The 26,036-nt window shown below is 49.5% G+C and overlaps 1 protein-coding gene across 4 annotated transcripts in view; it reads right to left on the reverse strand.

Annotated features, from left to right (window-relative positions):
- The window catches only part of SHMT1 (serine hydroxymethyltransferase 1), a 27,360-nt gene extending 1,574 nt beyond the window's left edge, over positions 1-25,786 (reverse strand). Inside the window, exons 1-10 of one of the 4 annotated variants that reach the window (XM_058559555.1) lie at positions 25,651-25,785; positions 19,095-19,209; positions 17,612-17,757; positions 10,663-10,778; positions 10,092-10,252; positions 6,603-6,684; positions 5,887-6,099; positions 4,358-4,474; positions 2,903-3,025; positions 583-699 (exon numbers count right to left, since the gene is read on the reverse strand). In XM_058559555.1, coding sequence (XP_058415538.1) covers positions 583-699; positions 2,903-3,025; positions 4,358-4,474; positions 5,887-6,099; positions 6,603-6,684; positions 10,092-10,252; positions 10,663-10,778; positions 17,612-17,757; positions 19,095-19,190 — 1,171 coding nt within the window. In that variant the 5' untranslated portion in view covers positions 19,191-19,209; positions 25,651-25,785. Of the gene's footprint in view, positions 1-582; positions 700-2,902; positions 3,026-4,357; positions 4,475-5,886; positions 6,100-6,602; positions 6,685-10,091; positions 10,253-10,662; positions 10,779-17,611; positions 17,758-19,094; positions 19,210-25,646 lie in introns of all 4 variants that reach the window. The other 3 variants (XM_058559556.1, XM_058559557.1, XM_058559558.1) reach the window with 3 other exon arrangements.
- Positions 25,787-26,036: the final 250 nt, after the last annotated feature.

The raw sequence follows: 26,036 nt of genomic DNA on the forward strand, positions 1-26,036 counted from the left end.
TCAAGATAAACAGGCTCTGTCCCTGGGCCCACCCAACTCACCACAGACCACTTGCATTACAAAGGACACTGGAGCAAAAAGAATAGGCCTGCGGATGCTGGCTTGATCCCGAGAGAAGGGCACAGCTGGTTCCAACACTAGAGGTAGAAGCGAAGGCACAGGCTGCAGGGGCACATTTGGCCGCGCTGTTTTAAGTAGTAAGAAAGTCACCTCCTGTGACGTGGCCCTGCTCCTCAAGGTGAGGCCAGCGTCTGTCTGGGTTTGGGATGCATCACCCACATCTTACTAATAACCCACTGAGAAATCCAGCCTGTTTTCGAGGCCCCTGCCTCCCTCATCGAAATGCCTTCCCACCTCTGAGCACTCCACCCCAGTCTCCCTCTCTGTCCCTGGCAGGGTTAGAGCCACGTCAGAAAGAGTGGGCAGGAGAGCCACGACTTAGCTCCCATCTAGCGTGGGGCATCTGTACCCCCAGATCATTTGATGTCTGTCCCCAGAACCAAATTATCATCAGCTATAACTCTGGCTATAAGAAATGGAGGCAGGAGAGGTATAGAAGAGAAGACCAAGGAGGATTCTCACCTGGGCAGGTGTTCTTGTTGCAGGCAATAGAACAGGCTTCTAGCACCTTCTCAGCCCTGCCTCCATCCGTGCCTTTGGAACGGAGATCCACGAGGATCAAATGGTTGTCAGAACCACCTGGAAACCAAGTTGGACATGGAGGAATACAGAAGGCTGATTCCATGCCAAGTGAAGGAAGCTCTCCTAAGAAATGAAGATGGAAGCTGCGGGGGCTAATGCAGACGAGGTCAGGAGGTGCACACCCTACCACGTGTCCTGAAGGCTTTAGTCACCTGCCAAAGAAAAGATGCCTGGGGCCTAAGAGTTTGAAACAGAGGACAGAGTAGTTTAAGAAGGGTACCTGATGATGCAGAGGGGCTGTGAGGCTGAGGGGAAAATGGCCAGCGGCTTCCACAGCCTAGACTACCACTGCCATGACCCAAAGCACCAGGTGCCGGGGAAAGGCCTGGAAGCTTGTCTGGGGAGTGACAGCGTGTTCAGTGCCATTCGTGGCTTCTGTTTTCTCTGACAGATCACTTGGGAATTTCTCACGTGTCTCTGAAATCCATCTTCAAGGCTCCCTCTAACTGGCATCAGAGTAGCAGGCAGCGGTTCAATTTATGGTAATGGTGGGTAACCCTACATTCACTGAGCACATTTTAGGCACCAGACACTGCTACTCTGTCGTATATTTTATCCCTAATCCTGCGAGGGTGACAGTATTACCAAAGTAGTACAGGTGAGGATATCAAAGCTATAAGAACTTTCTGGAACTGGCCCAAGGCCACCCAGGAGTCCAAGCACCTGGATCTTTCCACTTTGAACTCTCGCTAATCCCAGGTCATTGACTTTGGTAACAGCAACGACTTCAAAGATTCAGGTAACCTAGGTGACAGCCAACCACTTACTAGCCAAGTGGCTTTAGTCAGGCAGCTCAACATTTTGGAACCTCAGATGCCTACTTGTAAAATAAGACCAATAATTCACAAGGCTGTCAGGAGGTTTAAAAAAAAAGGTACTGTATATAGTGCTTGGCCAGCACCAGGCTCAAAGCAGGTGTCCACAAATGCAGGGTGCTCTTGTGGTCACATGACCTGCGTCAGCTGTCCGCATCGTGTCCTCAGAGCAGAGTGAATGAGGGGTAAGGGCAGGCGCAGGAGCTCAGTGAGGTGGGGAAGACTCACGGGGAGGCTTCGAGCAGTGCCAGGCTGTCAGGGCTGCCATGTGATGCCTTATAGTGGGAGGAGTTTGGCCTAAATCCTTGCAATGCCAAGGCTGGTTCCTGGACCAGCGTCACCGGGCAGCTGGTGAGAAACACAGACCCCACCGCAGACCTGTGGAGTCAGAACCTGCATTTTTACAGGGTGCCCGGGACATTCGTGTGCACATCCAAGTTTGAGAAACAGTGACCTAAAGGACCTTGACGGTCACAGTCCACGCTGAGATTTCTGAGGCTTTCTTACTGAAAGATGTGGAGAATGAAGAAGAAAGGAAGGGAAGTAGCACAGGAAAGAGGGATCCTACCCAGCTCTGCCACTCACGAACACAAGGTTTAGTGGGGAGCCCACTCCTCAGACCAGGGCCTGTAAGCCCTGTAACAGGCAGTGGGCAGGGAGTGGGCACCCAAGTCTACAGGATATCAGGACCCACCTACCCGGACCGCTCCACTGCTAGCATACACGGCAGCCTTATAAGCAGAAGAATAAAGCTGCCCATTCTCCAGACAACAAAGCACGCTGTCTGCCAGAAAAATGCCATCCTAACTGGAAGCCTGCAGTGACAGGCGGACGGCACCCCTGGAAAGTCCATCTCACTCTGTCACTCGGTGCCACTATCTTTTGTATGAAAGCAAACACGGACATAGCAAATTCCCCTGAGCTCCCAAGCAGGAGGGCCTGTTGTGCCCTGACCCTCAGGGGTGAGTGGGGACACTCCTGTGGGACAGCGCGAGGCAGTGCTGTTGAGAAGGCCCTGGGTCCTGCCCTCTTCAGGTCCTGGCTCTGCCGCCCATCAGGTGTGTAACAGCTGGTACCTCACCTCTCAGGTGAGCCGCAGATACTCCTTTCAGAATGCTGTTCTGAGGAGGTGTGGTCTCAAACGCCAGGTGACAAACGGCAGCTACTCTACCATCATTTAGGGCCCAGCCGAGAAGGCAGCTGGCATCGCGTAAGGAAGGAGGAGGCCACGAGGGGCACGCCGACTCCTCTGGAGGAGCCCAGGGCCACCGCCCCACAGCCACACCCTGACTGGACGAACCAGGGTGCAAGTCTGAATGCAACCACAAGGAGCAGGGGCGCCTCCCCAGGGTCAGTGGGTCCCGCCCGCCAGATTCTGTCGGTACCTGTTACGACTTTGTAGCCCAGTCCCATCAAGGTCTCAGCCAGAGCCCTGCAGTTGGCCACCACCTGGCGCTGGTAGAGCCTGAATTCCGGAGTCAGGGCTTGCTTCAGGGCCACAGCAACCCCTGGCAGGAAGGGATCAAAAGACAGACTGAGTCAAAAAAACACCCTTCTTTCCACTCAGGCTTCCCCACTTCTCAATGTCACCGAAGGGGGTGGGTTACATTGCCCCCCAAAATGATATCTATTTCTAACCCTACAGTTACCTGGCTAGCCAGACCTCTACACCTCTTCTCTCTAAGGAAGTGCTTTTGAGGTAGCCTTTCTCCAGGCACGGAAGTCTCGTGCTAATAAGATTACCACAGGAAAGCTGTACTTAAGCAAGACGGATCTTACAGTCCTTTTTAAGCTCGATATGTGAAAACAATTACTTAGCTGCCCCAAAAGCTGGTGCTTTGTTGCCAAATTATACAGATCAGATCAGAGTCCAGGTGAGAGGAGCAGGCCTGTTTTATTCTGCACGTCCACTTATCTGGTACCTTGTGTTCAGTCCTGAGGGCTGTTAAAGGGGCACAGAAAACGGAGAATGCAGAATACATGTGCCTGAGTCCAGCACAGAAGCCCAATCAATGTTTGTGGAAATGACTGGAAAAGGCCCAGAGTGGCTGGAGACCGGGCGATCCGATCATCTAAGAGTTGGAGAAACTGCGGTGCTGGGCTTGTAGTATAAAGGGGGGACGTGAAGACACCCCGGTGGGCACTCACCCCTCCCCAGGTGCCTACAATTCCCACTCACTGCTTCCTCCACCTCCCTCTTTGAAAAAGCTAGTGCTTCTCTTGATGGAGACATTACACCTCCGTCCTGGGCTCCTCTAACAATTGCTTTGTTCTGAAAAAGATAGTGGGATAACTTTGAAATCATCACATATTTTCTACACCACTTGCATAAACAGAGAAGGAACAAGTCAATGACAGCTTGCTGCGTGATCACAGAATAGGACCCAGGAGCTACCAGTGTGGCCCCAAGGTCAACAGCGTGCGAGTCAGACACAGGAGGTCAGGATGTCAGGGGAGAGGCCATTCGTCCTTGCTACTCATACACTCCCTTTGCTGTGCCTTCTAATTGTCACACGCCTTCCCCGTTGTTTCTTTGAGAGGGCTGCACATGGAACCTGGCCTGGCTCTCAGTTCTGCCTGAGGATGGCCATCAGTCCTTCTTGTCCCTACCATACCAGTCACCACTGTTTTTCCCTTTTCTTCCTTGTTAGCATCTACCAGACAGAGCTATCCTCTAGTTTCACCCCAGCATGGAAGGGCTGGCACACACTTTTAGTGGGCAGGTGCGATGGGAATTAGGGTTCACAGGAGGAGCAAGAGGGAGAGAACCCCAGGCTGCTGGGGCCACTCTGGATGAAGGGCCACCTTAGGGCTCTGGGGTGGGTTTGGGAAAGTTTTACCAGCAATGGCGTGGTTGTGGGGACCTCCCTGGAGGCCTGGAAACACGGCAGAGTTGATGAGCGACTCCAGGTTGTACAGACTCTCCTTGCCAGTCTTGGGATCCACACTGCGCACTCCTGGATGAAGACAAATCTTAAAATGGGAACGTCGGATAGGCTGTCCCCCGTCTTCTCCCTGCTTGGACTCAAACCCAGACGGGCTCCGGAGGCGCCAAGCACAAGCCTGGCTGCTACTCCTGGAGGTGAGACCAGGTCCAAAATGCTGCAGAGCAGAGAGGGGCGCTTGCTTCCCGAGAGGGACAGCCCCCCTTTCACAGATGAAATGGAAAAATAAGAATTTCCCTCCCCTGAGACTGTAACAAAGAACATGCCTTGGGCGTATTTCCTCAAAGAAGTGTTCAAGACAGCAGCCTTCCAAGATGACCACCTTGGAGAAAAGACTCATTTGGCTAGATACAGGGAATAAGGTTTCTTTCTGATAAAAAGTTAATCATCAGGAATAGTAACTACTAATGTCTAACAGAGAGCTTCTTGTGAGCCAGAACTGCTCTAAGCACCTGACCTAAATTCATTTAATTCTCACAGCAGCAGTCCAAAGAGACAGGTACTATTATTATGATCCTTACTCTGGAGGTGAGGAAATAAGACACAGAGAGGCTGTACAACTAATCCAAGATCACACAGCACATGCATGGCAGGGCTATCTGGCTGGCTGGGCCAAACAAATCACACCAACAGACAGTGGGAGAAACAAACATCTCCCAGGCAGTTGGGAATGGCTGCCTGCCTCAGAAACCTCAACTCGACTCAAGAAGGACCTCCAAGGAGCTCGGAGGCAACAGGGCACTGAGCACCCATGAGCAGCCCTGGCCAGGGGCTGGGAGAGGAGACCTCGCCTTGGAGGTAAAGAGAAATCCAGTCACCAGAGGGCTGGTTTCTCTGCTGATGCGAGGTCAGTGCATCGGGTCTCACCACGGGCTGAATGATGATCTGCTCGCTAATCTGGCTTTCTCAGGTATGGGAATCCCAAAATAAGGGGAGCACCTACATGTGGATTGTAAACATTCCATTACTGGAAAGACATCCCTCACTAAAATGACTAAACTGGTACTATGGTTTATACATCAGTGTCTCATGGTTTGATTACTGTGCATCTTTCTCTGGGAGAAACATGCTAGACTATAGTAAGTTCACCAAAATAATGCTGCACCGTGAGGCCTTCTGGTAGCCCCCACCAGCCACGCACATCTTCCTTTCACGCCAACATCTGCCTCTCTGGGGAGGGTCAGTTGAGCCAAGGGACACTGGCGCCCGGCACAATACCCTTCTTCCTTTCCCGGGACCCGGACAGCTGTGTTCAGGGCCTCCTTCTAGATCCCTTCCATAAAGCCTATCGTTGCCCCCTCCTAAGCAGCTCTTTAAAGGATCCTAAAATATTCAAGGGCTCCCAGGTCAGAGTCTTCCCCAGCTCCCTAAACCAAATGTGAAGCCCCAAAGGAGAAAGACAAACCCCACGCGCAGGAGCGCACCTCTCCTGTAGAAGATCATGCCGGCCCGGCAGCCCCGCAGAGTTTTGTGGGTGGTGGTGGACACCACGTGGCAGTGTTCGAAGGGGGAGGGCACCACACCAGCCGCCACCAGCCCGCTGATGTGTGCCATGTCAGCCATGAGATATGCCCCATTGTCGTCTGCAATCTTCCGCAATCGAGCGTAGTCCAGGTTTCGGGAGTAGCAGCTGGTTCCTAAGATGGCCAAGGTGACACTACGGGGTCAGAGATGCCCAGAGCCAGCTGAGAGTGGTCGCAGTGCAAATCTGCAAAGTGGCCTCTGGGGATGCATGTTTGAAAGCTTGGAGATTTCTCTCTCTAAAATCTCTGGGAAAAGAAATAAGAATGCCCTCGAAAAACATCTGTGTGCCAAAGGCAACCACTCTGATCTCTGCCTCTTCGATGTCATGGTGGTTGAGAGAGCCCCCAACTATTATTACCACCCCCAATTAGTCAGGGATTAACATTTCTAGATGCTTCTCTGAGAACAGCCTTGGATCTCACTCCATCTAGTACTAATGGTGACAGACATGGACATTTGCCCTAAAAGAAAAGAATACACTTAGACCCAAGAAGCTCAGCTATCCAAGGCAGAAACGGGCAGTGAGGAAGGACAGTGGGGTACATCTTCACATCTTCCTTTTGCATGAGGCACGGATCTGCTGACAAAAACAGTTGCTTTCCGCCCAGCTCATCACCTGCGATAATCAGCTTCGGGTGGAAGAGGCGGGCGTTTTCCTCCAGCTGGTCATAGTTGATGTAGCCAGTGTCTGGGTGTACCTGTGGAACATCACGGAGACAGCAGGCTGGGGCCACTTCCTCCAGCCACGCCGTGCCTGGCCCCCTACCTGAACTCCTGCCAGCTGTCAAGGGTAAGAGGACGTCCTGCACCTGCCAAAAGCTGTTCGCGCCACTCTGCCATGAACATGGGACGGATGTCCCGGATCAGGACTTGAGGGCGAGACGGAGTGCCAGTGTATTCGGCCTGCACAAGTGGTGCGCACAGCCAGGTATCCCTCATGGGCCCAGAATGCACTGAGGGGTGCCCGGGGCAGGGGCTCCACCCCTCGACCAAAAAGAAGGAACCAAAAAGCCGCTGCAGAATGAAACAGGAATGACAGACGTGCAGCACACAGTGCAGGCGCTAGGACAGTCACCTACAGGAGTGAGACAGATGCCTGCCAGCACCACTTCCAGTCCAAGTACCATGAGGCAAGAGAAAGAAATTAAAAGCAGGAGGATGAGAAGATGTAAACTGACATTACACACAACACCGTGACTGTGCACCTGGAAAACCCAAGACTCCACAGGCAGGCTATTAGACTTAGTAAGTGAATTTGGCAAGGTCACTGCATACGAGGTCGAAAAACAAAAACCAATTATATTCATGTATATAAGCAACAACAGAAAATGAAATTTTAATGATATCATTAGTGTCAAAAACCATAAAATACCTAATGAAAGATGTACGAGGCCTCTACATAAAACACTATTGGGAGAAATTGGAAAACACTCAGGAAGCTACAGTAACTAAGGCGGCGTGTGCTTGTGGAAGAGGAGCCCATCTGATGGGTGGGACGGAGAGCCCAGCACAACCCTCCTGATGGACGGTCACGGCTGGGTGACGACCGCGGTGTGGCAGGGAAAGGAGGGCTGTCCAGTCAACACACCAGCCCAGCTGGACATCCACACGGAAGACGACCTATCTGGACACCTGCCTCACCTCACACAGAAAGCAATTCCAGATAGATGTGGATCCATCTACATGTGAAATGGAAAACAACGTTTTCTTCTTTTCTGACAACACATTTCTTAGTAAGTTCAGTTTCTTAAAGTTGTATTAAAGCGTAAGTGCCAAAGGGAAGTAAAAATGATCAAGGGGGCTTACTATAGGAAAAACTGTAGGGGTGTGGGGCACAGGAGCCCTCTGGGAAGGGGTGGTGAGAGGAGTTTCAAGCTCTGAAGCCCCTGCCCCCTGGAGGGGAGGGTTTCAGGTTTGGTGGTTTCCCCTTCCAAGTAAAAAAAAGCACTTAGAATTCAACACAATCACGAAGCTTGTGTGTAAGGATACAGAAGCCAAGACACCATCTGGAAAGCAGGCTGAACGACCATTTGTGGTTTGGTTTTGTGAGTTTTGTTTCAGGAGTGTGAGCCGTTCTTTCTCAGTCACTGGAACTGGACAAAGAAACTGTTATCTTAATGAAAAATCAACAGCTGACCCACAAGAAAAAAATGGACATAATTCTAAAAATTTTTTAAAAGACAATTACCAAAAACATCTGTTGCTATTCTCTCCTTTCACATCTTGCTTTTTAAACTTGTGGGACTTCTTAAAAGATTTTTCTTTTTTTATTTTAATCTTGAAAATTCAACAATAAACCAACTCCCGGAAGAATTCACAGGCATTTGTAACAAACTGCAGAGGAGCCAGAGCAGTGCCGGGGCAGCAGCCAGCAAGGGAGCCCCCTCAGCTGCTTCGACCAGCGGGGATGGGGGATCGTTAGTCACAGAGGAGGGGGGGAGGCGACAGAAGGTTTGTGTTGCTGTTTCTCCAAAGAGATGAAATGCCTGGCCCTCGGGGGTGTTGCCTGGAGGGTGAAAGCCAGTCCCATGGCGGGGGCAGGGGCCCAGGGAAGGGCGGGGCAGGGAGGCAACCTGGTGGGCAGAGGAAGAGCCCTGCGGCTACTGCTGGAGGCCAATGAGGCCAGTGTCCTCCTCCTTGCCCACCAAGGCCGGTGCCCCTCCAGCAGGTGAGCTGTGCCTCCTGCTGCCCAGGGTCACAGGCCCCACTGCTCCACATCCCCCACTGCACCCACTGGGCTGCAGCCTGACAGGAGCGGCTGCCCGGGACTGGGGTCAGCCCTGAGCCTGCTAATGCCCAGAAGAGACTCTTCAGTAACAGAGGACATGAGGCTGCCCAAGGCCTCATCTAAGGTCCAAAAACAAGTCAGTGATTACTCTCTGCCACCATTCTTTCCATAGTGAAAGAAACTGTAGAAATTGGCTTTTGTGTTCTACATGCAAAGACAGAGCATTGTTACTATTGTCACGTTTCAAAATCCCTCTTCAAGGGCAGCATTGGCCAATGCGGACACCTGTGACTGGAAACACCTAGGCTTTTCGTGAAAAGAAGTGAACCGTCACCTGTACACAAAAAGCACATGTGCAATTACTAGAACTGAGACAGAGGCTAATAAACAACGAGCAATCGAGGGTATGCAACAAAGACCACAGATGCCAAGATAGAACACGGGCTTGATTTTCTTAAATGAATAAAATTATGTGTCTGATATCCTGCCAAGCGTAATGATGCACTACTACCTTTGCTCATGGTGGGACACATGAAACTAACCAGGAACAGCCCGTCTGACAATCAACACCACAAGGGGATGCTTCCTGGACATGAGGAAGGGTCATGTGCACCATAAACAAGTATGCAAGTTACCTCTTTTCTACGCATCACTCGAATCATCTTTACAGATAGTCACTATGCCTCGCATGAGCCCATGAATCTTACATGCATTTTTTGAACAAATTGTTTATGACAAAGGCCTTCACATAAATACATGCCGGTCCCACACTGGGCATATGGCTTGTACTGGCTGTAGCTGGCTGAGGACAAGTCTGTGCGGGAAGGTGGCAGGGGTGCAGGGGCAGGTTGTTCCCATAACAGCCATACCATAGGCAGCGGGTGGGCACACAGCCCTGGCTCCAGCCTCCCAGCTGCAGGGGCTGGCTCTGGGCTGTGGAGGGCTGTGTGTTGATGGGGCTGCTGGCATAAGTGCTAGACCCAGGGCTGCAGCTGCTGGCCCGCAGGGGTTCCAAGCAGGGCTGTCGCTAGGGGCCCGGCTGTAGCTGACCTGGTGGCTGGGAGCTGTCACCCTAGCTGTCATTGCCCCTAGTTCTGCAGCAGCCAGCAACCCTGCTGCAGCCAAAACCTCCTCGGTGGTCACCCCTGCACCCGTCTCCCTGTGCCTTGGCTCAGCCCCTTGCTCTCTGTCCCAGCTGCCCCCAGTGAGCCCTGAATGCTTGAGGAGTCCCCAGGGCAGGGAAATGACAAACGGTGAGAGGTGGGGGCTTCTGTAGTGCCAAGTGAACAAAACTACTTCTTCCTACAGGCACAGCCAAATGCTGGAGGCTGTGTGAGGAAACAGACCACTGAGCTATGAAGAGAGATGCACTCCTACCTTATAGGGCATAGATTCAAAAAAGATGGATGTAGCAGAGATTTTCTTCTTGTCTGTCATGAACCCATGGGTCAGGTGGCCCCCATCGGGCAGGTCCAGGCCCATGATGCGCCCATGGGGTTCCACCAGGGCGGTGTATACTGCGAAGTTTGCAGGGGAGCCTGGAAGGGCAGACCAGAGGAGGCAGGATTACTTCTGCCGAGGTGGCATCAAGAAGTGCCTGGAGCTTGGCCACCAGGCCATCAACCAGCAATGGCCAGAACAGGCCTGGCTGCCATTATGCATTCCCCAAGCCCCTTGGAGGTTCCCCTACAACAGTGCCTTTGATTGTAGGTGGAGGGGGACGTTCAGCGACAGGACGTGGCCTGGGAAGCACAAGTCGTGGCCTGGGAAGCACAAGTACAGCCGGGAGCCAAGGGCAACGGAGAAAGATGCAAAGACCAGGAGGGGCTTAGCTTGTTTTTCACTTTCGTTTATGGGCAGTCCTCCTTAGAACCCCTCCTGTGAACATCAGCCCTGGGAGACCAGGCAGGCCGGGGGCTGCTCAGGCCTGTCTGGACGTGGCAATTACCTGAGTAGGGCTGAACGTTGACCCCCCAGCACTGGGGGTCCAGATCATAGAGCAGCAGCGCTCGCTTCTGACAGAGGAGCTCCAGCTCATCGATAAACTCAGTCCCGCCGTAATACCTGTGGTGGGGGGAAAGCAGGAGACTTGGGCCCCCTCTGGCCCCGAACCTGTGTGCTCAGTGCAGAGGCCAAAGCCTGAGGTGGGACAGAAGAACACGAGCAGAGAACTGGTTAGGACCTGCATTCTGAGCCCAACACAGCTCATGTTCCACCAGTGCCTCTGGGCTTGAGGGTCAGGAGACTGAGCGAGCTGTGACTTGAGCAAGCATCTCCTCATCTGCAAAGGGCGGGCGGTTTCCAGCTTTAAGAAGAAATAAAGGGGCCGGCCCGGTGGCGCAGCGGTTAAGTGCGCGCGCTCCGCTTTGGCGGCCGGAGGGGTCGCAGGTTCGGATCCCGGGCGTGCGCCGACACACCGCTTGTCAAGCCATGCTGTGGCGGCGTCGCATATAAAGTAGAGGAAGATGGGCACGGATATTAGCCCAGGGCCAGTCTTCCTCAGCAAAAAGAGGAGGATTGGCATGGATGTTAGCTCAGAGCTGATCTTCCTCACACACACAAAAAAATAAACAAAAAAAATTAAAAAAAAAAAAAAGAAATAAAATTCTGACACATGCTATGTGAATGAACCGTGAGGGCATTATCATTCTGCTAAGTGAAATAAGCAGTTACTACAGTCTGACTCCCCTATATAAGGTACCAAGAGTCGTCAAATTCATAGAGACAGAAGGCAGAATGGTGGTTGCCAGGGCCTGGGGTGGGGACTTATTGGAGTTTTTGTGCATTTCTAATAAAATTTTATTTTCATTTGACAATTACATATCAAAATTTATCATGTATTTAGGTTTTTGATTATCTGTATACTATTAATAATCATAATCACTCACTCCAGAAGAAATTTTTTTTTTTGGGAAACAGTCGCTCTGAGCTAACACCTGTTGCCAATCTTTCTCTCTCTCTTTTTTTTTCCTCCCCAAAGCCCCAGTACATAGTTCTATATTCTAGTTGTAAGTCCTACTAGTTCTTCTATATGAGTCACCAGCACAGCATGGCTAGTGACAGACAAGTGGTGTGGTTCCACGCCCGGGAACCAAACCTGGGCTGCCAAAGTGGAGTGTGTTGAACTTTAACCACTAGGCCATCAGGGCTGGCTAAGAAGAAATTTTTAATACTTAGGCCTTGTGGTCACAAATAGCTTTAAAATTTTTAAGTGAAACATATATACATTTTTTATTAGAGTAAAAAACATATAACACTGGGGCTGGCCTGGTGGCGTAGTGGTTAAGTTCGCATGCTCCACTTTGGCGGCCTAGGGTTCGCAGGTTCGGATCCTGGGCACAGACCTACGCACTGGTCATCAAGCCATGCTGTGGCGGCATCCCATATACAAAATAGAGGAAGATGGGCATGTATGTTAGCTCAGGGCCGATCTTCCTCACCAAAAAAAACCCCACAAACAAACATATAACATAAAACTTACCATCTTAGCCATTTTTAAGCATACAGTTTAGTAGCGTTTGGTTAACTATATTCACATTGTTGTGCAACAGATCTCTAGAACTTTTTCCTCTTGGAAAACTGAAACTCTACACCCACCAAACAACTCTCCACTTCTCCCTCCCCCAGCCCCTAGTAACCATCACTCTACTTTCTGTTTCTATGAATTTGACTACTTTGCATACCTCACATAAGTGGAATCACACAGTATTTGTCTTTTTGTGACTGGCTTATTTCATTTAGCATAATGTCCTTAAGCTTGATCCTTGTTGTAGCATGTGACAAGATTTCCTTCTTCTCTAAGACTGAAGGACATTCTAGTGGATGGATAGACCACATTTTCCTTATCCATTCATTCGTCAATGGACACCTGGGTTGCTCCCACCTCTTGGCTATTGTGAATAATGTTGCAATAAGCATGGGTGTGTAAATATCTCAACACCCTGCTTTCAATTCTATTGGATATATACCCAGAAGTAGGATAGCTGGATCATGTGGTAATTCTATTTAATTTTTTGAGGAACCCTCATATTGTTTTCCACAGTGGTTGCACCATTTACATTCCTACCAGCAATACCCAAGGGCTCCAATTTTTCCACATCCTTGACAACATTTGTTATTTTCTGTTTTTTCCATAGTAGCCATCCTAATGGGTGTGAGGTGCTATCTCATCGTGGTTTTTTTTTTAAACATTTTATTTATTTATTTATTTCCCCCCCAAAGCCCCAGTAGATAGTTGTATGTCATAGCTGCACATCCTTCTAGTTGCTGTATGTGGGACACGGCCTCAGCACGGCCGGAGAAGCAGTGTGTTGGTGCGCACCCGGGATCTGAACCCGGGCCGCCAGCAGTGGAGCGCACGCACTTAACCGCTAAGCCATGGGGCCGGCCCTCATCGTGGTTTTGATTTGTATTTCCCTGATGACTAGAGATGTTGAGCATCTTTCCATGTGTTTCTTGGCCGGGAGCTATTGTGTCATGAGTACAGAGCTTTGTTTCTGCAAGAGGAAAAAGTTCTAGAGATGGATGATGGTGATGGCTGCACAACAATGTGAATGTACTTAATGCCACTGAACTGTACACTTAAAAATGGTAAATTTTATGTTATGCATATTTTACCACAATAAAGAAAAGACGAGGAATGAGAAGTTTTTACTCACACCACTTCTGATGCCAAATGTGTAGGTTTTTTTTTCACATCAACCAATTCTCACACCAACTGGGGTCCTACAATTCCAGTCAATTCCGACCTAACTACCTGGAGTTATCACAGACCCCACAGGTTAAGGACTTAGTCCTACAGGATGCTCTCACTTCAGAGGCCAGTCGCAAGTATTGGGTCCCCAAGTTACCCACACTTCTGTCTGACAAACTTGGGGATTCCCATGACACCCCTCAGGTTCGATAACTCATTAGAATGACACAGAACTCAGATAAGCACTTTCCTTACTATTATTCGTTTATTATAAAGGATGCAACTCAGGAGCAGCCAAATGGAAGAGATGCACAGGGCAAGGTGTGGGGAAGGCTCGGAGCCTCCACGCCCTCTCCAGGAGTCACGCCCTCCCAGCACCCCAATGTGTCCACCCACCGAGAAGCTCTCCAAACCTCCCTGTTCAGAGGTGTTGTGGAGGTTTCATTATGAGGCGTGACTGATGAAATCATTGGCCATTGGTGATGAACTCAGTCTCCAGCCTCCAATGTGTTGGTCTTTCTGGCCACCAGCCCCCATCCTAAAGCTATCTAGAGGCCCACCAAGAGTCATTGCCTTCACATAAACTCAGGTTTGGTCTCGAAAGGCCTTATTACGAACAACAAAAGACATTCAAGGGGACTTGGAAGCTGTGTAAGGAACGGGACAAAGACCAAATATCTCTCTGTGATACCACAGGGCGTTTCCATTCAATTGTATACTTTACTTGGGTGAACTGTATGGCATGTACATTACATCTCAATAAAGCTGTTTTAAAAAAATTAAAAACCAGAACTTTGTTTTTAGATTTGTACCAAGCAAAGTCATCAATGCTAGATTTTGAAAACAATGCTGTTTTCAAATGTTTACTTTGATCACTAATGTTCCAAAAGATAAACTGACCTTATTAATGGGCCTGGCCCCGTGGCTTAGCGGTTGGGTGTGCACACTCTGCTACCGGATGCCCGGGTTCGGATCCTGGGCACGCACCGATGCACCACTTCTCCAGCCATGCTGAGGCCGCGTCCCACATACAGCAGCTATGGAGGATGTGCAGCTATGACATACAACTATCTACTGGGGCCTTGGGGAGAAAAATGGAAAAAAAGGAGGAGGATTGGCAATAGATGTTAGCTCAGGGCCGGTCCTCCTCAGCAAAAAGAGGAGGATTAGCATGGATGTTAGCTCAGGGCCAGTCTTCCTCACACACACAAAAAAAACTGACCTTATTAAGAAAATATCATGAAAATGGGTAATAATCACCTTTTAAAAGAGTCCTCTAAAATGAATAAATGATTTAATTATCTTCGATTTAAGTTTTTATAATATATATTAGTCTTATTTGGTTCAGCTAAATAATGAAAAATCATAGAATGAGTCTTGAAACGGAAAGGGGCTTCAATGAATAACCTGGCAGGTCCCTTCCAGCCTCATATTCTCTGTTCTGTGACCAAAGAAGGGCGTGGTGTCCCCAAGCCTGAAGGAGAGCAGCCCCATGCCTGGGACCGTCAGGGATGTCAGGGCTACAGGGGCCTTAGCAATTAACCGTTTTCCAGGGGAGCAAACACAGTACAGCAATTCACAGTCCTGGTGAGGCCCCGAGCCCCTGCCTGCCTTGGCTCAAACAGACAAGCGGCAGCAGGGGCCTGCAGAAAGTGTGTGCTATGCAGACAGGGCCCGGTCAGAATCCAGTTCTGCTCTTCACCAGCCGTGTGACTTGGAGCGCCTCCTGCGCCGGCCCGAGCCTAATTCCTTATCTTAAAAGGGGGCTGAGAGGGCTGCCTCTGCAGTCAGGCTGTAGAATACAGAAAAATGGGGGGGCCTGTGATCGCGCTCAGCCCAACGCCTAGCACACAGCACTGCTGTGTTTCCTCAGTTTAAGACACCCTCAATTTCAAGACGACCATTATCTTATTAATCACCGAGAAAGAAAAAAGCATTTTCAATTATATTATGACTTGCCATCAGTCAGATTCATCTCAATTTCAGAAACGTTAAAGTGTGAAGAAATGAGAGCTGAGTGCTGATGAGGATCAGCCAAGCACTCGGTGACCGTCAGCGCAGCCCTGCCGCTGCCTCCACCTGTGGGCGAGCTCAGTTCTGTGCAAGGATTCAGAAGCCTGACTGTGGCCTGCTCTGCAAACCAACCTCACCTAATACTAATACTCTTCGTTTGTGTCCATTCTCATTGGGAACAAAACTCACGAGGAGAAATGCTACCAGTGATTAAGGGGTGCCCTCAAACCACAGCAGTAAACACAGCAAAACTCGGAACACCTCATGGGGGCCAGAATCCACCTGTCTCCGCTCTCCACAGACACAGGAACCCCTGTGCTCACTGTGTGGGGACAAAAAGCCCAGGAGCCATCACAGTATTTTCTACAAGAGCACCTAGAAATGCTGAACCTTCTGCGCCAGCCTGGGATTTGGAGCGCGTGTGGTTTTTCCAACACCAACAACCAGTCTCGGACACCAACTGGGTGTCCAACAGTTCCATTCAATTCTGACACTAACGACCTGAGCTGGCTCAGACCCCACAGGTTAAGGGTGCAGTTCCACAAGCCTGGCCCCACTTCAGATGCCAGCCACAAGTCCCAGGTCCCCAGGCTACCCCAACTTCTGTCCAACTTGGCTAAAAATTCGGGGGTCCCAACAACCACCCCTCAGGTTTGATAATTCACCAGAACAACTCACAGGGCTCGGAAAAAAGCTTTACTTATGACTACTGGTCTATTATAAAGGATTCAACTCAGGAACAGACAAATGGAAGAGACGCACAGAGCAAGGCATGGGGGGCATGCTACCCTCCAGCACCTCAAGTTGTACAAGCACCTACTCCAGCCTCCCCACCGCTCCCTGGAGGTCAGGAGTAGGGACTCAAAGTTCTAACCCTCGAACCACGTGTTTGATCTTTCTGTGACCAGCCTCCCTCTAGGGGCCCCACTCTGAGTCACCGAATTAGCATGAACTCAGTGTGGTCAAAAAGGGCTCATTATGAATAACAGAAGACACTCCTATCACCATGGAATTCCAAGTGCCAGGAACCAGGGACAAAGTCCAGATATTTATTTATCTATTGATTATTATTTTGTGTGTGTGAGGAAGAGTAGTCCTGAGCTAACATCTGTTGCCGATCCTCCTCTTTTTGCTAAGGAAGATTGGCCCTGGGCTAACATCCGTGCCCATCTTCCTCTACTTTCTATGTGGGACATCTGCCACAGCATGGCTTGATAAGCAGTGTGTAGCTCTGCGCCCAGGATCCGAACCTGCGAACCCTGGGCCGCTGAAACAGAGTGCGAGAAATTAACCACTACGCCACTGGGCCAGCCCCCTGATATTTATTTTTTATCCTACCACAGTGTGAAAACATCTGGATTCGAGTCCTAGCTCCGCTACCTGTGTGCACACTTGAGAAGTCCCTGAATTTTGGTCTCAGCTTCCCCATCTTTAAAATGTGGAACACAGCACCGCTTGCCCTACGGGGCTGCCGTGAGGTATCAGTTGTGAAAACACCCAGTGAACTCTTCAAGGCACAGTGCAAGAATTAGTTATTCACAGCAGGAGAAAGACAGGGCCCTCAACTTGGGTCTCAGTCCTTCTACAGAGAGCTTCAGGGGTGCCTCAGGATAGAATGCCACTTCAACTCCAAGGGGGACCTTTCTTTTTCCGTGTCCTTTGGGATACAAAGGTACACATTTGCAAAAACCATGTTAAATCCTGTAATCATCACCTTTGCCTGATTATGATGACTGTAAAAAACGAGTATACTTCTCGTGGTTCTCAGGGTGAAAGAGCTGACCAAAATCACTGCATATGTAAATCCAACATTTATAATGCAGAAATGGTTTCTAGCACGACAGATTCAGTTTTCACTTTCAGGTCACTCCTGATACAGATTCCATTACCCACATGGCAAGAGAACCTTCCATGGCATCACTCAGAGTACTGACCCTTTTCTAGAGGCTTGACAACAGTCCACCAACTCCATACTCCTTATAGACTGGCCTGTTATTCTAGAAAGCCCCCCAAGGGACTGTTAAAGTGACCCTGACCTCTTTTGAATTATGTCAGAGAGCAGGAGTGGAAAGGAAATCACCACAGTTGAAAACTTTGTTGTTTTCTGAAATTTCCAAATTGTTTGGGTTCTATACTGATTCAGTAACTCACGTCACACTGTCAGAAGCAGGCCTTTGACAACATCACGTACCTCTGGCCTGGATACCCCTCAGAGTACTTGTTGTTTAAGCAAGACCCTAGGGCCTCCAAAACTGCTCGGCTGGCGAAATTCTCTGAGGCGATCAGCTCCAATCCGACCCTCTGCCGGTTACTCTCCTTCTTAATGATGTTGTAAACCTGATGAGAAGAAAATAGATGCTAAACATTTGGACATTTGGTTTAACATTTTGCTGTGATCAAAGCAATAATCTAATAAAGAGAAGAGCCACTATTATAGATTCATATTTTGCCCTCAGAAGCTGACCATAACCCAAATAATCAAACTGTTACTCAAAGATTTTAGCAGCTGGGAAGGAATTAATAGAAGACAATGAATTAAGGAAAACAAAATGATTGAAGAGAAAATGATCTTTAAAATAAATATCCCATCTAATTTTTAATTCTACACCATCTTGTTAATTTTCATCCCTACATTTTACCAACTTTCTCCTTCCCTGAACCTTATTTCTTGCTCCTCTTCCTTAAAAGATGCTTAGGTAAATCCAGAGACAGAAAGTAGACTAGTGGTTGCCCAGGGTTGGGGAGTTTGGTGGGGCCTAGGGGTGACTGGGTTCGAAGTTTCTTTTTGAGGGGATGAAAATATTCTAGAATTGATTGTGAATATACTAAAAACCACTGAATTTGGGGCCAGCCAGGTGGCATAACGGTTAAGTGCGTGCGCTCTGCTGTAGCAGCCCAAGGGTTCGTAGGTTCGGGTCCTGGGCGCGCACTGACGCACCACTTGTCAAGCCATGCTGTGGCAGTGTCCCATATAAAGTAGAGGAAGATGGGCACGGATGTTAGCCCAGGGCCAATCTTCCTCGGCCAAAAGAGGAGGATTAGCATTGCATGTTATCTCGGGCAACAAATAATAAAAAAATAAAAAATAACCACTGAATTGTATACTTTAAATGGGTGACTTGTATGGTAAATGAATAATATCTCATATACAAAGCTGTTATAAAAATACATACACAAGGGCCGGCCCAGTGGCGTGGTGGTTAAGTTTACCGGCTCTGCTTCTGCAGCCCGGGGTTCACGGGTTCGGATCCCAAGTGTGGAGCTACGCACCCCCTATCAAGCCATGCTGTGGCAGTGTCCCGTGTACAAAATAGAGGGAGTGGGCACGGACGTTAGCTCAGGGCCAATGTTCCTCACACACACAAAAATACATAAATAAAAGATGCTTCTCGCTGTCTAGATAAGCTCCTCTGAACTGTAAGGAAAGGGTCAAACCTCAATGACCCCTGCCCACTGCCCGCTTTCTCCAGAGCACCCAGCACATCTCTGCACTCTGTAGAAACTCAGAAATATTTCAAAGGGCTTTTAGCCCCTTTGTCAGCCACTGCCTCTAAATCCGACACTCTTATACTAAGTGCAAGGCTGTCCCGAATAAAGTCCATTTATGACTAAAACCAGAGATGCAAACAAGAGCCTCTGAGGTAAGAACGTCCGTGAAAACCCCAAAGCCTCACCTCAACGTCGCTGTCTTTCAGGGGCTGCGCCAGCATTTTCTCATGTGAGGACCACAGGTCAGCATCCTCATGGGCCCCATTGACTGGAGTCGCCATTGCACTGGTTCAAAGTTGCCTAAAAATGGAAAAACTTTCAACATTAAATTTAGTCAAAGCTCCTGTTAGTTCTCCCAAGTTGCTAAAGTGCTGACACGCTTTTTCAGCCCTTCCCTCAGAGCTGCTTGGTAAACAGGAAGACATTCTATTGCCATACCATGGTATGGACCTTCTGGCTCGTTTATGAACTGTGGCTGTCAGCTTGTTATCTCGCTCGTAATGAGAACTGCCCTTCCTCCCTCCGAGGCCCGACCCAGCACCGCCTCTCTCCACTAAACCTTACCTGGTTATGGCTTATCCTCCCAACTGAACTGACTCCTCTGAAGGCAAAGGACTGTTACTTTTTTTTTTAATTCTCCCACAGCACCCAGCACGCCGTACCTGAAGTAATATTTGCCAAATGACTGAACAAATGAACTGCTGATGTAAGTATTTTTCCATTTTTCAAGTAGTGAAAATGAGGCTCAGAAAAGTCAAGTGTATTAGCGCAGGGCTGCACAGCAAGCCGGCCACGAAGATTAGACTCCAACTCCACAACACATGCTCCAAGTACCCCCGAGTTCCCGCAGGAGCTGAGTGTAAGCACCCCTCGCCTGGACACAGACCCTCCTGTGAGAATGACAGGTCAGATCTGCACGTCTATATTTCTCATCAGAAAACTATATCCCATTAAAATACAGCTGCCTGGAAAATGTATGTGCCTTAACGCATGTTTCTACAAAGAATGAGAATTCGTGATCAGTGGAATTTCCACTAGTGTGAAAGTTTAAATATTTACAGGAACTAATGTCCCTTAATCAACAGTTCAGTACTTTTCCATTAATTTTGTAAGTTTTCATGTGAAGTTTATCTTTTTGACAACTATTTATTGAGAACCTTCCCCGTCCAGCCAGCGTCAGTACTGGGAACACACCGTGAACAAAACAGACGGGAGCCCTGCCTTCGTGGGGTTTCCCTTGCGGGGAAGACAGCAGAAAACAAAACAGGTGCCTAAACGCAGCGGCATAACACAAGGAGAGCGCCACGGAGGATGAGCCCCAGGTGCTGGGTGGGCAGGGCTCACTGGACACCTGGGTTGGGGCCTATTGGAGACGATGACATCTAGACTGAGAAAGAGCCAATCACGAGGGGAGTGCTCACTTCCCAAGAGCACTGTGAAATAACACGGTCTCTGCTCCTAAAACCGTTGTGATTTCCTAAGTGATAAGAGTCCTCGGAGCATCTTTTGCTCTAATGTAGTGATTCTAGGTGGCTCCCGGTTAGGGGCTGGTCACCAGAAAGACCAAGCCATGATTAGAGGCCTGGAATTTCCAGCCCCATCCCCCATTCTCTAGGGAGGGGAAAGGAGCTGGAAATGGAGCTAATGGTAGATCACGCCATGTGATGAAGCCTCCGTAAAAATCCTAAAAGTATGAGGTTTGGAGAGCTTCCAGGTTAGTGAACACATCTACGTACCAGAAGGGTGACGCGCCCCAACTCCATGGGGACAGATGCTCTGTGCTCAGGACCCTTCCAGACCTTGCCCTATATACCTCTTCACCTGGCTGTTCATCTGGACTCTTTGTGATATCCTTTATTACATAATAAATTGGTAAACACGTTTCCCTGAGTTCTGTGAGCTGTTCTAGCAAATGATCGAATCGAAGGAGGGGGGTCATGGGAACCTCAGATTTGTAGCCAGGTTGGACAGAAGCTGTGGGGACCTGGGGACCTACTACTTGTGATTGGCATCCAAAGTGGGGGCAGTCTTGTAGGACTGAGCCCTTAGCCTGTGGGGTCTGCACTAACTCAGGTTAGTGTCAGAATCAAACTGAATTGTAGGACACCCAGCTGGTGTCACAGAATTGCTGATGTGTGGAAAACCCCCACATCTGGTATCAGAATTGTTGCAAGTGTGGTAGTAGTGTGAGAGTAAAGGAGACACACAGCAGGAAGAGTGTAGTTTTTCCTATATAAGTACACACACAGTAGAATTTGCTAGACAAATACACCCATTAAACAAAATAGCCTAAGAGTCCCAAATCACGGTGATCCTCCTTAATCTCTGGCAGAGCTACTAAAAAGAAACTATCAATAATCTTTAACCAGGAAATTCCTAAGTAGGGCTTTCAAAGCAGCCATTATTTTAACACGAGCACAGCATGATTAGAAACACAGCCATGGATGCAAAATGCAAAGCCACGGTAGAAGCACTTGGACTCAAATGCAATGGACACCTCTGCGGCAACAGCGGTACCACCTCGCTGAAGGTGGCAGCCCCCAGTGTGTCCACATGTCCACATTCCCGTCAGAGGGGGAGAGAGAGACGTGTACATGGTTTGGGCGCTGTGCCTACAGCTTCTCCGCGCTGACCTCTGCACTGGAGAATGGCCAGTGCAACCCAATGACCTCTGCATGGGCCCCACACGTGCGCTTGGCATGTGGTAAACCCACAAAAAAAGCACAGGAGCCAAAATAGGCCCCCTGGTCCTAGAATCCTGGAGAAAAGGGTCTATTAAATATTAACTACTCAAGGTTAAAAAGGACTCAACGGTGGCAAGCAACACACTGAAGATATTTCTCAACCACCAAGTCAGTCAAGTCCATTTGGGACCCTCCTCCTCCAAGGACAGTCAGCTCTGCAGTCACTCTGTGAAAGGCATTCAGTTCCACTCTGCTCAGGGAAGACAGCCTCCACCTTCATCGGGGTCTCCCTCACTTCACGTCAGCCTAACAACCTGCTGCCCTTCACCCTCACTGCACACTTTCTTCTTGTCCAACATGCTACTTCTGAGTCAGTTACCTCTCACCCCTCCTCAGGCCTGCAGTGCTATCCTGCTGTCACCGCCCACCCACCTGGAGGAGTTTTCTACCCTGTATCCTATTACCATTTAGGATCAAGTCATCCTCCAAATGGAGTACTTAATCCATACCCTTATTAAATCCCAACTTGAGTCCAAATTACACATTTTTTTAACCATGAAAAAGTCTGAATTCTTTATTCAAACAAAGAGCTCAAGGGGCTGGCCCAGTGGCGCAAGCAGTTAAGTGCACGCGCTGCGCTGCGGTGGCCCGGGGTTTGTTGGTTCGGATCCCGGGCGTGCACCGACGCACTGCTTGGCAAGCCATGCTGTGGTGGCGTCCCATATAAAGTGGAGGAACATGGGCATGGATGTTAGCCCAGGGCCAGTCTTCCTCAGCAAAAAAACCAGGAGGATTGGCAGTTGTTAGCACAGGGCTGATCTCCTCACACACACACACAAAAAAACACGTAGAGCTCAAGAGTCTTTGCCTTGTTTCAATTAAATCAAGTAATCTATTATAGATATAATCTTGTATATCTACTAAGTCAATTAAATCTTTTATATCCTGGGGCATTCTGAACTACAGTAAGAAAGACAAAGATCCTGAGACTGTAACTTTTTTTTTTTGGTGAGGAAGATTAGCCCTGAGCTAACATCTGTTGCCACTCCTACTCTTTTTGCTGAGGAAGATTGGCCCTGGGCTAACATCTGTGCCCATCTTCCTCTACTTTATATGTAGGTCGCCTGCCACCACTTGGCTTGATAAGCAGTGCATAGGTCTCTGCCCGGGATACGAACCTGCCAACCCCGGGCTGCCAAAGCGGAGCACGAGAACTCAACCACTATGCCACTGGGCCGGCCTGCCTGAGACTGTAATTTTTAAGATGCAGAGGGAAGATTATCATTTTTAGCTAATCCTATCTTTAGGGAAGACATACTTAGTATCTTTTCTTGAGGTCTGAAGGTTGGCTGAAAAACAATATACCTTGAACTTCTCTCTCACATTTTTTTGAACTGTGATAAAATATACATTACATAAAATTTACCATTTTAACCACTTTTAAGTGCACAATTCAGTTGTGCAACCATTACCACCATCCATCGCCAGAATTTTTCATCTTCCCAAACTGATACTCTGTCCCCATTAAACAACTCTCCATTCCCTTCTCCCCCCAGCCCATGGTAGCAACTATTCTACTTTCTGTATCCATGAATTTGACTATTTCAGGTATTTGTCCTTTTGTGTTTGGCTTATTTCACTTAACAAGATGTCTTCAAAGTTCATCCACATTGTAGCATCTGTCAGAATTTCCTTCCTTTTTAAGGCTGAATAATATTCCATTGTATGCACACACCACATTGTTTATTCATTCATCTGTCAATGGACACTTGGTTTGCTTCTACCTTTTGGCTATTGTTAATAATGCTGCTGTGAACGTGGGTGTACAAATATCAAGTCCCTGTTTTCACTTCTTTTGGGAATATACCCAGAAGTGGAATCACTGGATCATATAGTAATTCTATGTTTAATTCAAAATAAGCTTTTGATATTTAAGAGCTCTACTCCACTACTATTAGCCCACAACAAACTCAACCATTTCTTGAACAAATATCTATTGAGCAACTCCTATGTCCCAGGCACTGAACTAGGAACTAAGACTACCAGGGCCGCCAAGACAGAGGCCCTGCTTTCATGAGAAACAGATATAAACAAGGAGACAAGAAATACACAAGGTCATTTCAGGCAGTAGTGACTGCTACAAGGACAACGAATGTGCGGGGGCTTTTGGGGCCTGGAAGGTGCCTGAGCCAAGAGCTGACAGCGGAAAGGAGCCAAGCATATGAGATCCGGGGTAACAGGGAGCAAACACTAAGTGCAAAGGCCCTAACGCGGGAAGAAGTTTGAATTGTCAAGGGTCAGAAATCAGGGCCATGTGGCTGAAGCCTGGGGAACAAAGCAGAGACAGGGGAGATGAGATTCAAAGGCCCAAGGGTACGAGCAGGGACGGGAAAACAGATTTCACCGTAACAGTACATATTTTACAAGTTTCAAACTGTTTTCTAGAAACTTTGGTTTCAGGCTATATCTCAATCCATCTGTGAAATCTGAAACTAACAACTAGAGAAACCCAACTAGAGAAGATCAAGGGTCTTTACGTAAAAGAGCACGTGGACATCTCACAAGCTGGACGCCTCGCTTCTCCCACTTCCCAACAGTGAAGGCCACCTCCGAGGAAACGGCGCTGAAGCTCACCACAGAGCCAGGCTGCTGGGTTCAAATCCCACTCTCCACCTCCTAACGTGTAACCCAGTCACCGACACCTCTGTGTCTTGGTCCCCTCAGTACAGCACAGGGATGATGACAGTTCTCAAGCTGGTTCTGAGAATTAAATGAGGTATCAGATAGAGTGCTTGGAACAGTGCCAGGCACAGAGTAAGTACTACTCCAAAATTATCAGCTACTACCATTGTTAAAGAAACCTTGGGATCTTAGTGCCATCTTCATAGCCACTCAGTAACCCCTGCTGGGCACCGCAGGGGGACACAGCTCACTACAGCTGTTACTGTCATTACAGTGTTACATATTTCTGTTGGGGAAATGTCACTCATGTGTGGCATGATCCTCACCTCAACCCCAGGGAAACAGACCTAATAAGTGAAATCACTTGCCCAGGTCACCAGCCTCCCTATGCCTCCAAATCTTCCCTGGGCCTTTGTCACATAAGTGGAACCAGCCAGGAGTCTGCTGAGGGAACTACCCTGTTGAATGCCATCTGTCTGTCTCATACACAGATTTTGTGATCTCTAAGAAGAGGAAACCGAGATTCAAAGAGCTGAGCGGTCTCAGGTCACATAATAATGAGTCAGCATCTGAACTCTAGTTTACTTCTAGTTCCAAAGCCCTTTTCCACGACAGTGCACTAGATAAAAGCACAATTACCCACCTCTGCTGCATGTTCCCTCAAGTAAGAAATTAAAAATATGACTCCATAAGAACCTAAACTGGTGTTTCCGGTGGGCCAACTGCCTGATAGACGGCAGATGTCTGTGCTGGTCTCAGCTGACCAAGGGTCCCTTAACTTCCAGGACCTGAAGCACAGGGCACCGGGCCAAGAACTCTGCTGTGCAACGTTTGTTTCCTAGAAGAAGGGGTGACAGATTGCAGAGAACGGGCGCAGACCTTACCCCGCAGGGATCCGGTCGCACAAAGGCGGGCGGACCAGACACGTAGTGGTTGAGGGCACACGCTGCAGCCATTTTGCTAGCTGCAGGGTGGCGCCTAAGTCGGCTCTTCTCTTCTAGCCTCACCCTCCTCATCTGTAAGGTGGGCTACGTGATAGCGCCGGACTTGCAGCTCTGTTGTGAGGATACTGTAGCGAGATGAAGGGCTGCACTTAAATTTACAAGCTCAACGAGAGAGGTGCTCAGTAGAGCGCGGCTACCTGTATCAGCAGCAAGCCTTCGCATCTGTGTCCCAGCCCGGGGCCAGCACCAGTCTGTGACCAGGGCCCGGGCGCTCTGGCTCGGCCGTCCGACCCCTCACCCCAGGGGCTAACAAGCGCTCCTCACATTTCCGGCTTCGCAGCGGGGGAAGCGCGACCGGAAGGCCCGAACACCAAGGCGCCCCGCGAGCGCCGGGGACGCCGGGGCCCTGGCACCTGAAGCCGCGTACCTACCGGAACGGGGTCTCGTGCACCTGCCCCACGACACCGAGGCTGCACGCTGCTGCCCGCGCGACAGAGTCCGAGGTCAACTGACCTGCTCCCGGCCGCGCGCTCGCCACGTGACCCGCCGCGCGAGTCTAGAACCCCGAGCTTGGCGCGCGGCGCTTTGCGCACCGCCCCGGGCCCCGCCCGGCCCTGAGGCGCCCAATCAGAGTGCGCAGCCAGGCAGAGCCCCGCCCCCCCAGGGCGCCGGCGCTATTGGCTGCAGCGGGGCGGTGGGCGGGGCTGCAGCCCCCACTCCCAAGCCCGGGACAAGCCGCGTCGTGCAGCTGTTCGCCTAGGCCTGGTGGCGGTTGGGGCTGTGCCGCTGGCTACAGGCCAGAGGGGCGGGGATTTCC

Source organism: Diceros bicornis, chromosome 18, assembly GCF_020826845.1.
Source record: "Diceros bicornis minor isolate mBicDic1 chromosome 18, mDicBic1.mat.cur, whole genome shotgun sequence".
NCBI lineage: Eukaryota > Metazoa > Chordata > Mammalia > Perissodactyla > Rhinocerotidae > Diceros > Diceros bicornis.